At 42.3% G+C, this 12,639-nt stretch overlaps 2 protein-coding genes across 11 annotated transcripts in view; both read left to right on the forward strand.

Annotated features, from left to right (window-relative positions):
• The window catches only part of Cacna1e (calcium voltage-gated channel subunit alpha1 E), a 470,517-nt gene that overhangs the window by 137,900 nt on the left and 319,978 nt on the right, over positions 1-12,639 (forward strand). The gene's annotated exons all lie outside the window — the stretch shown is intronic.
• On the forward strand, positions 8,773-9,198 carry LOC121455037 (28S ribosomal protein S18c, mitochondrial-like). Of its 4 annotated transcripts, none has more exons than XM_041662546.1 (2): positions 8,773-8,918; positions 9,003-9,198. In XM_041662546.1, the coding sequence occupies exons 1-2, from the start codon at positions 8,773-8,775 to the stop codon at positions 9,196-9,198; spliced, it is 342 nt and encodes a 113-aa protein (XP_041518480.1). The 4 variants fall into 4 exon arrangements, with proteins under 4 accessions (XP_041518480.1, XP_041518481.1, XP_041518482.1 ...); XM_041662547.1 differs by having other exon boundaries at positions 8,773-8,999; positions 9,058-9,091; XM_041662548.1 differs by having other exon boundaries at positions 9,061-9,091.

Genomic DNA, 12,639 nt, shown 5'->3' on the forward strand with positions numbered 1-12,639 from the left:
ATGTCACAGTCCACTTCCTGTTGCCTTCTGATCAAGATGTCGTCAGCACCATCTCTGCCTGCATGCTGCCATGCTCCCTGCCTGATGATAGTGAACTAAACCTCTGAAACTGTAAGCCACCCCTTCAATTACCTGTTTTCCTTATAAGAGTTGCCATGGTCACGGTGTCTTTTCACAGCAACAGAAACCCTCACTAAGACAACTTGACTGCATGTATTTAAGTAGGGCAAGAGGTATGGAGAATTGGATGGAGAAAGTGCTGAGGATGGATTGAAGTAATTAGTCTATTTCAAAGTTCTGGATGAGAACAGTGATGTTGTGGCAGCAACCAGGTGGTCCTTTAATATCTTACACAGACGTGTGAGGGTTGATGGTATAATCAGGCTGGAGACAGAGAGCAGGAAGCTGACGAGTTAGAACTGCGGTACTCTTCAATCAAGGCCCAGATGTGGGTACGGGTGATGATGGTGAGCTCTGGACTCAGGGGAGTTCTCAGCTAGGACAAACTTAAGACATTTCAATTGTATATTTTTGAAACTGTTTTTCATCACCAGTAATTCCTGATCCCTTGGCCCCGGACAGATGCGAGCTGTGAGAGGCATCATCCTGGATGAGCTCACCTGTCAGCTCGTTCCTGTGGGACTGCAGGCTCTGTAGCCAGAGGCCTGAGTTCACATCCTTTCTCTACTGTTTATCTACTGTTGCTCAGTTGATCTTGCCTTGCTTTTCACACAGTGCAAAGGGGTTGATTAGACCAGAAGAAAAAGAGTTTGGGACTCATTAAATAGCACTTCATTATTTTGACTCTGACTCCATTAGATCCTTAGTGGGATCTAAGTCTGAAGACTATAGCCGTTAGCATACAGTATCCTTCTTTCTCATAAATAGTAGGCAAACTATACTGTGTAGACTGGGAGCTACATTGTATGGTGGACAAAGGGTCCTCCTCACAGGAAACCATGGTTCTTAACTTTTTGAAGTTTGGCTTGTACTTGAAATTCAAAACTATTGGAGCCACTGGTGGATACAAATTTCTAGAATCAAGGGGAAGACAGTGATAAGCAGTGGAGTCAGGAATATGTTATTGCTATTCACATCCTGACAGAAAATGCAAAGATTATAGCGCTCTGAGTTAGAAAGGTCCAGATAATAAATCTAAAATAAAGATATTTGGCAGAACAGCAGCTGAGCTCTGTAAGAGGTCAAATGACACCCCAATAGCAAAGCAGGGAATACAGCCCAACTCCCAATATTATGTTCCTTTCCCACAGAGTTGCTCTAAAAATACGTGACAATTTATGGATTTGGGGAAATTCAGGAACAAATGATTTTGTGGCATTGTGGACTGAACTGCTATATCATAGATAAATATGCTTGATCAGCAACATCCAAGAGTTCACAGCGTGAACGTATCAAGTGGGGAGAATGGGAATTGTGCTCCATCCCCTCACCCCTCTGCTCTGATCAGCTTCCTCTACCACACACATATGTATTTTTGTACTCTGACCTGAGGCTTTCTCAGTAGTGATTCCATGTGCACAAGGCTTTATGTTCTGTGGAGGCAGACGAGGAAATGTAAGACAGCCTGACCTGAGCGGATGTACTGTCTAGCTTTAAGAGAAGACGTGCAAAGTTGGGATGCTCAGTAAACATCACAAGAGAAAACAGCACAGAGATGCAAAGCACTGTATGATTAAATGTCAAAAGAGAACTCTCTAGCTGTGATCCCCTAACTGCTAACTTATGGGTTTGTGCCTCTTGATATCAACATTTTCCTGGCATTCTGTGAAATAAAAAAGTGATTATTTTATAAGTCTATATTTATATGTGTATGTGTGTGAGCATGTTTTAAAAATTTTTCTAAGATTATTATCATTAAGATTATTCCCAGAAGCCCTTAAAAAGTTGGCTATATTATGTTGCCTGTTCTTGAATTTGGTTGTTCCTAAAACACAGAACTAAGAAAAGCACTCATGGACATGCCAGGGATCAAGGGAGGAGAAACTATTACAGAGTGGCATCCTCAGGGAAATCTCTGAAGACAAGGATGACCACTGACAAGGGCTGAGAAGGACCCGACAAACTGGGGTCATGGGAGCTTTTCTTAAGAATAATGTGCTTTGGGAATGAGATTAGGGGTCTCTGTAGATGGCAGGGAAATTCTGGAGGACTACTAGAAATCCATCCACCCTGTTCTTACGACAACATGAGTGTGTCTCTGATTCGCTTGAGTTAACCAAGGCATGCTGCAATCAATGACCAAGCCAACATTGTCCTCCAGGTTCGGCCTTCCACATCACATGTCACTCTCATCTGGGTTTAATCTCCACATGTGACGTGTAACAATGCATCTCTAGTTCTCAAACACCCCTCAGACCCTTGCCTTTCATTGCTGAGACCAGAAATCGGGAGGGAGGGATGGTGAGGGAAAGAATGGGGAGGTTGGAGAAGGAGCAGGCTTGCCTCGAGTCACCAAGAACTCCTGACCAAGAGACCACATTAGTGCTGCAGACCCATGATGGTGATATGGAAACAGAGGAGTTCAGCAGCACATGAAGGCTGGAAATTAATGTAATGAGGACAGGCAAGTGACAGAAGGCCGGGGGGGGGGGGGTGGGGGATAAGGTAAGAGAATGCAAGGACCCAGAGGTCATGTGGGCTGGATACCCTCGCCTGCTGGATTGAGTCATGTCTTGCTATGGGTCAACAGCACATGGGTGAGGGAAAGGATCTCGTATTCAGTCAAGTGTTTGATGACCTTAGGTATTTCCTTTGGTCCTCAAACCCCACCCTCTGTGTGGTGGCTTCACAACCTTCCCAGATGCCTCCTTGTCTTTAGAGGAATCGAGTCTTTGTCTCCAGCGCTGAGAGGTGGTAAGGCAAAAAGAGGGAATGGACCAAGGGTATTAGTCATCCTTCCTTAGGCTTCCTCACAGGCAACTGCGAGCAGGAAATAGATTTGAGCTTATTTATGTGCTGGAGTTGAGAGCTCATGCTTTGCTTACTCAGTCAGCTTCCCGCTGCCAGGAAGGTGCTAAGTTAACAGAAGTGCATAGTCCCCCCTCTCCGCATCTTTCTGCCTCTAGCCTTGGTATTCTCCAACTCTAGTGGGAGCTAATATTTACCTGAAGCACTATCTGTGGAGCTGTGGGAGGTGACAGCTGGAGAAGACTTTCTTCTTCCTCTTCCACCGGTCTTTCCCTAGAGGGCTAAAAATGGGAAAATTGTAATTGTAATCTCAGCTGCCTGGCTGAGACTTTCAAAGTTGCTGTGAGGAGGCAAGTGGTCTTGAGATAGCTTCTCTATTGGAAGACCATCTTTGTAGGGGGTCTTGACTACACAGTTGTGCAGGGAGTGGTCTTGTGTTTTTAGTGCCTTGAGATGTTTTCATTCTTCATTTTGGATTTCCAATTAAATCATTTATTTATCCACCCACTACCCATTCAGTCAACACATCTAGGAATAGTTAGTTTTTACCTCGGAGCTCCTGTTTTGACATTAACCCATGAAATATCAGGATCTCCTTGAGCAGTGTGAAGTTGGAGAGATTAACTCTCTGTGTAAGAACATTTTGATCAATGGGAGGTCTGAGTGAATTCTGGGTACTCTGGTGGACTGCTCTGGGGTGCACTTATCTTTTCGCAGTGGCTCACTGGTTCACACACCTTCTCCCAGCTTACCTTCCTCCTCTGCTTTCTCCTCTCCCTCACTTTTGCTTCCATGTAATGGTGAGCCTTAAGAAAAGCATCCCAGCCTTTGCCCCCCACTACCACTGCGTCGCTAACCCAGAGATGCAGCAACCAGCTGACACTAGACAAATTTATATCATATTCTGAGAATTAAGGAAGGTTTAATCTAGGGAATGCATGATCAGTTGTACTTTTTAAAAAAGATGCCTGGAGAGTCGGGAGAGCATGCCAAAGAGGAGCAAGTTGAGCGGTGGAAAGGCCAATGCATAGTTTAGCCAAGAGATGCGGGGTGGTCCCACTGGGAGCAGGACCTCTGGAGGCCATGAGTGTGCATGTCTGTGGTGAGCGTTAAGGCAGAGCTGCGCTGAGAAAGGTGCTGGTTTGAGGGCCTGGTTGCTCTCAGTGGTGCCTCGCCTCTACATAGCAACCGGGAATTTACTGTGTGGTTCAGTAGGAACCCAATTCAAATTTGCCGTGGTCCCTTTTCATCTGTTGATCATAGCAAGGCTCTGCCATTGGGAACACTGCTGGGGACAACTGGAGAGCTTCATAGTGACCCCAGACTTACTCAAATTAGTGCCCCTGAAGAGGAAAATACCTAGGATCCCGCTCTTGCTTAGGGCACAGGAGTCTTTTGCCTTTACCTGTTTAATTCATTTGCTCTTAGAATAGTATTTCATACATGGAAAGAATTACGGCTACCACTAATGAAGAGGCATTTAGCTTAATGAGAATAGACTGGGTAATGGGTTCCGAAAGTCCCGAGTTTCAATTCCAGCTCAACGAGTTCCTAGGTGTCTGGTCTTGGTCTTAGTCTCTTATTTACAGTAAGGGGCTAATACCATCATCTTACCGGAGATCTCCTGAGAATCCAATTACGTTAGTGTGGAAAGAGCCCGACTCTTGCTCTTCTGCTCTTTTCCTGCACCCATAATTGATCAAACTGTCGAAAGGTGAAGTTCAATGGCAGCTGACTGAAGTGTTCTCAATCTTGGCCCTTGTTTAGCCGACTGCCTTAGAGGCTTAAGCCTGTGATTCTAGAATTTATGCCGTTAAGTAACTGCGCAAAACATTCCCGTGGAGTCATTCAGGAGTCTGGAATTGAGCCTGTCATTTTGAGAGACTTGGAGCATCCCCCACCCATGCATACTCTGATGGCACTTCTATGACATAGTTTGAGATAGTGTTGTTCAGACTATTGTATAGATGGAAGGTTCTAATACTTCAGGCAACTCTGTCTTCCCATCTTTCAGTCAGACTGTAGGACAGTCTGTTTTGGTGCTGTCTTCACTTACTCAAATACAAGTAACACCAGCTCTTGCAGAACAAGCATTGGTCTCTGAGGGTGGCTTACGTGAACTACTGGACCCATCTATCTCAGTTGGGGTTTCTATTACTGTGAAGAGACATCATGGCCATGGCAACTCTATAAAGGAAAACATCAAATTTTGGGTGGCTTACAGTTTCCAAGGTTTAGTCTGTTATCATCATGGGGCATGGCAGCATATAGGCGGGGATGCTGCTGGAGAGGGAACTGAGAGTTCTACAAGTTGATCTGCAAGCAGCAGAAGGGGTCAGCCACACTGGGTGTGGCTTGCGCATACAGGAGACCTCAAAGCCCATTTTCACAGTGACACACTTCCTCCAACAAGGCCACACCTCCTAATAGTGCCACTCCCTAAGGGCCAAGCATTCAAATACATGAGTCCATGGGGGCCATAAACATTCAAACCACCACACACCATCTTATATTTAATTTTGTTTTGAAAGTACAAAATTCTTTAGTTTATTGTAGAAGATCTAGAAGCATGTAGAAGAAAATTAAAATGACCTCTAGTCCCATAAATCATTAACTTTGAGAAATATTCTTCTAGGTTCCTCTCCCTCTGTCTACACATATACACACTCACAAACATACAACCAAATAGTTCAATATCCAAAGTGGGGGCTATGATGTGCACATCTTGCTATGTAACTCCCTTCACAGGTTACTAATGCATTGTGAGTGTGTCCTTTATCATTAAGTATTATTTGGCCATAAGACTTTCCATAATCATAAACGTTCTGTTGTGTGACTGTTACAGTCTGTTAGCCACTTCTTCATTGTCATTTGCTTAGTACAACAATAAAAAAAATCCTGTTTTTTAAAACATTCAAATATCAGTCTAATAACCACTTTATAAAAACATCTTCATGAACAAGTCTGGAGATCTTATGAGGGAAGATTCTCAAAGCTGAAAATTTGGAAGCTCGGGCTGTATATGTATTTATGACTCCTGAGATAAACTCACTGATCTTCCTCAGGTATGTGTGTAGTAATTCTATTTCCACCAGCAGTAGCTAGAGTTGTCTTTTCAATTCTGGGAACCTCAATTAGTTTCTTCAGAATTCCTTCTTATCATAATTATCTTTCAAATATTTAATATGGAAAGATGGGACACCTATGTATTTACTACCAAGATTAGGTAGATAGTATTTTTCATTCTTGCTTTATCTCTTTCCCATCTTAAAGGAATAAAACATTATAAATGCATATATATATATATCTAGTTCTCTGAAACTGTTATTTTCTTACTATGTGCATTTTTGTAATTTTGCTGCATGTATATGTATTATTAATGTATATATGCGAGTTTCCTTGTGAGTTTTAAGTAAATGATACATGGGATGTGTCTTTTTGATGCAAAGTGAACATTTACTTTAAGTATTTACTGGCAGCATCGCCTGCATACTCGGGCCATTATCTCACTCTCTGCACGATGAGCTGCTCTACAGATACATTGTTGGTCCTAACTTACTCCATTTCCTCCAGTACTGGTGACACTGACTTCCCCTTTCTGTCACTACAGATAATGTTAAAAGGATTGGCCTTGTTTACATTTCTTTGGGCACAGTGTGGGGTTTTTCTCTACAGGAGGTTCTAACATTACAAGGGCTGAGTTTGGGAATGTACATTTTCATCTTTGGTGTCACATTGCTTTTTAGAGTGAGTGGCTGCCATTGTATTCCACCAAGTTCAGAGCCCCCATTTCCACATATTGCCAACAACTGAGATGATTATCATTATTAAAATGTGCCAGCTTGATGGGAGTGAAGTGGAATCCAATTATTATATGAATTGAACTTTGCTTACTGATAGAATTGAGCAATTAATAGAAGTTAATTGGCTGTATGAATTTCTTCTAATGTGAATTAAGGATTCATATGCTTTGCTTATGTATTTCTAGAAGGTGGTTTATGTTTTTCTTATGACTTGTGAGAATTACATATGTTCTAGACATGACTTGTAGGTGGTACTTTCTCTCCCCCACACTTGTCTTTTCCACTCCAATGGTGCTTTTTGTCATACAAGCTGTTTATTTTAGTGGTTAAGATTTATCTGCTTTTGCCATTATGAGTTTTGTTTATTGTGTCTCATTTAAAAATTCCTTCTTCACGCTGATATTAAAAAGAAGTCATTTGCATTTTTAAAAAAGTTTTTACGGTTTTGCTTCTCACATTTGCCTCTTTTGTCTGAAATTAATTTTTGTGTTCAGTGTGAGGTAGGCTCTACTTTGACTCTCTCAAGCCCACCCTTTGCTTAGTCCTTTGACCAACATTTAGTGATGAGGTAATTGTTTCCTGCCATTTCTGGGCATCTTATTTAGCCTATACAGGTCTGCATATCCATCCTCTACCCATGTTTTACTACTTAAATTTTTATAAAAATATGGTTTGGATATGTTTAGGATAAATTCTCTCTATGCCCCTGCCGATAGTCTTGGTGACTGAAACTTTGGTCATTGCTTGGCTTTTAGAATCTTTTTGTCACTCGTTGGTTTGATTGGAATTGAGCAGCCTTATTGGCTAATTTGGGGGAGGACTGTCATGTTTCAGCACTTAGCTTCTCCATCTCTGAACATGATTCAGTTTTTAGCTTAGAGCTTCTGTGACATCCCTTAAATTATCTCCTCCTACTTCCCTCACAGATTTTAGTAGATTTGCTTTTAGGTGCCATATGGTTTTGCAGCTTCTACATGGCATTTGTTTGTTTGTTTATTTGTTTGAGACAGGGTCTTACTATGTAGCGCTGGCTGTCCTAAAACTCACTATATATAGACTAGGCTGTCTTAAGACTCACAGAAATTCACCTGCCTCTGCCTCCTGGATGCTAGGATTAAAGGTGTGCACCACCAACCTGGCAAGAATCTGCGTGGCATCTTTTAATAAGTGTATTTTCTGATTCTTTGTTGGAGATGTATTAGAACTTGTATTTTTGTATGTTGGTCTTCAGCATCCTTATAGAGCTTTCTTATTACTTGGAATGGCTTTTTTAAAAGTATGTATAAACATGTGTGTGAGAGTATGTGTGTGTGTATGAGTATGAGAGAGCGGGGGGGGGGGGGAGGATGGCAGAGGAGGACATCAAGTCCTGTCACTGAAGCTTAAGTTCGACCATCAAGTCAGAAACCCTGAGTAGTCCCCCTATCTCCACTTCCCACAATGCTGAAGTTATGGGGTGTAACCAACCATGTTTGACTTTTTACATAGGTTCTGGGGATTTGAGGATCCCCATACTTGTACAACAACTATCTTACCCATTGAGCTATCTGCCTAGCCGCTATTCCTTTTATAATCCATGTGCCTTTCATTTATTTTTCTTTATTTATTACATGGACTGGCATTTCAAGTTCAAAAAATCTAGAGTTTTAGTGAATATCCCAGTCAAGTGATACTGAACTTGGAAAATACGTTTTGATTTCAAGTCGGGGCTCCTTCTGAGCAATACATCACCTCTGACCACTGTGCCACTATTGTCCAGTAATTAAACTCCATTTCGTGTGTGTACTCTTACATTATATATTGATATAGATATATTTAAAATTGGTCTTCATATTTACCAGCATCTTACCTGGTCATGACATTTTTTGATGTCATGCCTTTCTTCCATTAATATTTCCTTCTTGAGGAATATTTTATACACCTACCTGATCTCAACTGGAATGATAATCTCTTATTATTTTTTTGGTAAAAGTATTTATTTCAACACAAATTTTGAATCAAAGTTTAGCTGAGGGAAAAGGAAGAGGAAGGGCGAAGAATCATGACGGCTCTGGTTGCGGTGTGCAGTGGCGTAGAGAGGAAAAGCTTGACCACAGCTGCAGTCTGCCTCGCCGATAGCAGAGCTCACGCGGTGCTGAGGAGAAGATGTTGTGCACAGGATAAACAGGTAGCCAGCAACGAGGACCTGCCAATCCCAATGGAAAACTCCTATAAGGAGCCCCTTAGGAGGTGTATATTGTGTGAGAAACGTGTGGATTATAAGGATGTACAGCTTTTGTCCAAGTTCATCTCTCCATTTACCAGATGCATTTACGGAAGGCACACAACAGGTCTTTGTGGGAAGAAACAAAAAGAAATAACGAAAGCCATCAAGAGAGCTCAGAAAATGGGGTTTAAGCCAGTTAAATACAAGGATCAGGCATATCTCAAAGACCCTAAAGTGTGTAACATCAGGTACCGGGAATAAACTGTGAAGTTACTGCCAATAAACCTGGAAGTGAACATGTCAAAAATAAGTTTAGCTGAGAGTTTTCAATACGTTTTGAATATGTGTTATTTGTTTACATTCTGGCCTCTTGTTACAGTTGATCATTTAGACGTCATTTCTTCTGAGTAATCTGTCTCCTGTCAGGATGCTTTTCAGATTTTTTTCCTTTATTCTTTTGGATCTTTTCATAGTTTTCTTGGTTCCATATAGGTTGGACTTATTTCTATTCATCCTACTTAGAACTCACGACAATTATTGACTCCAATGGTATGTACCTTTCTTTCATTATTATTGGAAAATCTGTCCTGTACTCTTCAAGTTCTATATCCCTCTCTCCTCTCCTGTCAGATATATTTTGAGTCATTTTCTGTTGTCTTTCATGCTTCATTACATTAACCAGGAATCCCTTTTCTTATCTCTTTGGAATGTATGATGAGAGAGTTTTCTTATTTCTTTTCCATCTTGAGGTACAGAATCCTTTACAGGGCTATGAGTCCATCTGAAAACCAGATCACAGCTCTGAGTTCACTCCAATTCCCAAAGACTGTCACTTCCCGTATGTTAGGGAGGAAATGCAAGGAGTGAGGTCGGCTGAGACTCTCCATCTCTTGGTTACTTGGTGGCTTGTTAGGATGCCAATCCCGGGACTATGAAAAATTCATTTCATTACATTGGTGGTCTCAATCAAGGGTGGCTTTATTCCCCTCAATGGATGTCTTTAAATGTCACAACTGAGGAGACGGTCCTGTCACCTAGCATCTAGTGACAAGAGTCAGAAATGCTGTTCGCCATCCTACAACACAGGAGATCTATTTGAAAAGAATGATTCAGAGAATGAGGAGTTGGAGAAACCCTGCCGTATATGTCTCTCTCATCTGCAAAATGGAAAGATTATAGAACAGATTGATATGTATGGCAATATTAGGCAAATTTTATATTCAAATTACTCTCCTATCTAACATAGACCACATCTACCCACATAATCCTGTCATCATTTTCTCTGCTGTCTGTCTCTCTCTATGTATTTATGTATGGATGTATACATGGCAATAAAATGGAATGAGCTGAGATCATCTCTATCTTCACCCAAAAAGCAAAATTTTCTTAAGATATGAACATTGGAGACAATCTTCCTTGAGCTGAACAGATTACCTCCAGAAGAGGTTCATCACTTCTTCCACCGCACCTTCCCAATAGAGCACAGCGCCCTCTAAGTCCACGTTTTGCTTGTGTGCACTTGGCTCTATTCATTGTTGCCATTCATCTATTTGTGTCTTTATGTATATATTTAGTAAACATGCAAGGATACACAGTACATGATGGAGTGGAGTATATACTATGGAGCATGCCAAGATGAATCTGGGTAACATGAAAGATATATGCACAGGACAGTTCGGAGATGGCATGATATAAGTGCCAGAGGTACTTAGAGAAGTCACGTTTGTCATATGATCACAGGATGGGTCACAGGAGGGGAAACAATGATGTACAATGGGAAAACAGGGCGTATCTGGGGAATGATGGCAGTTGTGCTTCAACAGAGCACTTGTAGGGGACATTGATCTGAGTACAATGGAGCAGTGATAAAAGCTTGAATTCCACGATACCAATGCTTGAATTAATCTTAAGTTTATAAAGATTTCATTGCTATGTATGATGGACATGAGAATTCCATCCATCCATTCATTCATTTCAAAACAAATTTGCTTAGCAATTCTTTTTCCATATACCATTCTAGATAGTGGTGTGGAACACTGAGGAATTTTCTGGATCATATTGCACTGAGGGTAGGAACAGGGTCAGAGTTGAGATAAGTGGTGAACTTTCAGGAAACCCAGAAGAGGTCGATAGATGGGGTCGGAGCCCAATCCCATCTGCTGTGCCGAGGCCTGACATTCTGACCACAGAGGTAATCGTGCAAACGGAAAAGGTAGGGAGACAGTGAACATGGCCTGGAGAAAAAGGTAGCGTTAGGTAACGACAGGTGCGAGGTGTAGTCATAAATGCAAAGTGTTGTGCCCTCGTAGGGAGAGGTTGTGAAGCTGGCTGAAAACAGAACCCCAGACCTGTGAGGAGCTGGTGTAGAGGGGAAGAGGACGAGTTTGTTTTAAACCAGTTGATTCATGATGCTGTCAGGCCTCCCAGGTGGAGGAGCCCAATCTGAGCAGTTGTAAATGTTACCAGACTTCAAAAAGAACAGGGCTAGAGATAAAATGCTGGGCACTTTCAGATAGTAGCTGTAGTGGGAGGCATCAGGATGAATGAGATCACAGAGGATATGTACATGATAAACAGGGGGGGCCATGGGACCCATGGGATCTGCACGTTTAGGAGGTAGAAGCAGAGGAGGTGGGGATAAAGGGGCAGTTAGAGAGGTGGGAGGAGAGCCTGAGTTTGGAAATGCTCCCCCAAGGGACAGAGAGGTAAGGGGAGGTAGTACTGCCGAGTCCTGGTGTATAGGGGTGTGTGTGTGTTTTAATAGGTGTGTGCGTGTCTTAATAGCCCTCAGAGAGACACACTTTGGTGGGTTTTTAAAGTCTCCTTCAGCTGTATTTAGTGTAAATACAGTGTTGAGTCCACTTGGCGGAACCGTTTATCACCCTTAGTGCTTCAGCAGGGAGGGTGAGAAGGCGAAAGGGCTTTCTTCCTTCTTGTCTTGTGGGACACAGAGTGCTAAGGTTTGGCTCAGTAAGAAGGCTACTTGATGTAGTTTGTAAGAGGCTCCCGGAGCACTGGGGTCACAACAGAGATGTAGAAACTGTGAGTGTTCATTTGTTCTGAAAATTATGCCACCAAGGGGAAGACTTGGAGAGCGTCTGGAACTGATTTTATCTGGGCCAGCCTATTTTCCTCAGAATGGCTGGTTGACTGGCTCTTTGAAGCTGTGTAGCCATGCAAAGGCAGTTTGCAGGTAAAGGCTCAGCGTCTATTGCTGGGTCCTCATTGACTCCTGGGTACTTGCAAGTTCTTCCTTCCCTACCCCTTGAAGGGTTATTCTCATCTAGCTACAGGTTTCACGCTATACTTGTATCTCCAGTTTGTCTTTTGTAAGAAGGCTGTCTCAGATCTTCAGACTTGGCCTCAAGTGCCTTTACCTGCTGAGCCAGCTCACCAGTCCAGGCGCCATTTCTTAATGCTGTTGCAGTGGGGGATTAAGTTTCAGCTTCAGATTTGGAGGGGACAGAGACAGTCAGGTATAGTGGTGTGGTGAATACTCTAGCATGTGGTAGGATCGGGTGCCAATTCTAACTGTGCTGTGTGACTTTAGAGGCTTGATTTCACTGATCCTGATTAGTCTCATGTAAGATATATGCTAGCTTGTGGGCTCCTTGGTAGATCAGGCAAAGTGATGTATATACAGAGCTTCTGTCTCCCCCAAACATTGGCTAATAAAACTTACTGCTTTAACATGGTAAAAAA

The sequence above is a fragment of the Microtus oregoni genome, unplaced genomic scaffold (genome assembly GCF_018167655.1).
Source record: "Microtus oregoni isolate MIOR12 unplaced genomic scaffold, Mior012 000013F_ref0000133, whole genome shotgun sequence".
Taxonomy (NCBI): Eukaryota; Metazoa; Chordata; class Mammalia; order Rodentia; family Cricetidae; genus Microtus; species Microtus oregoni.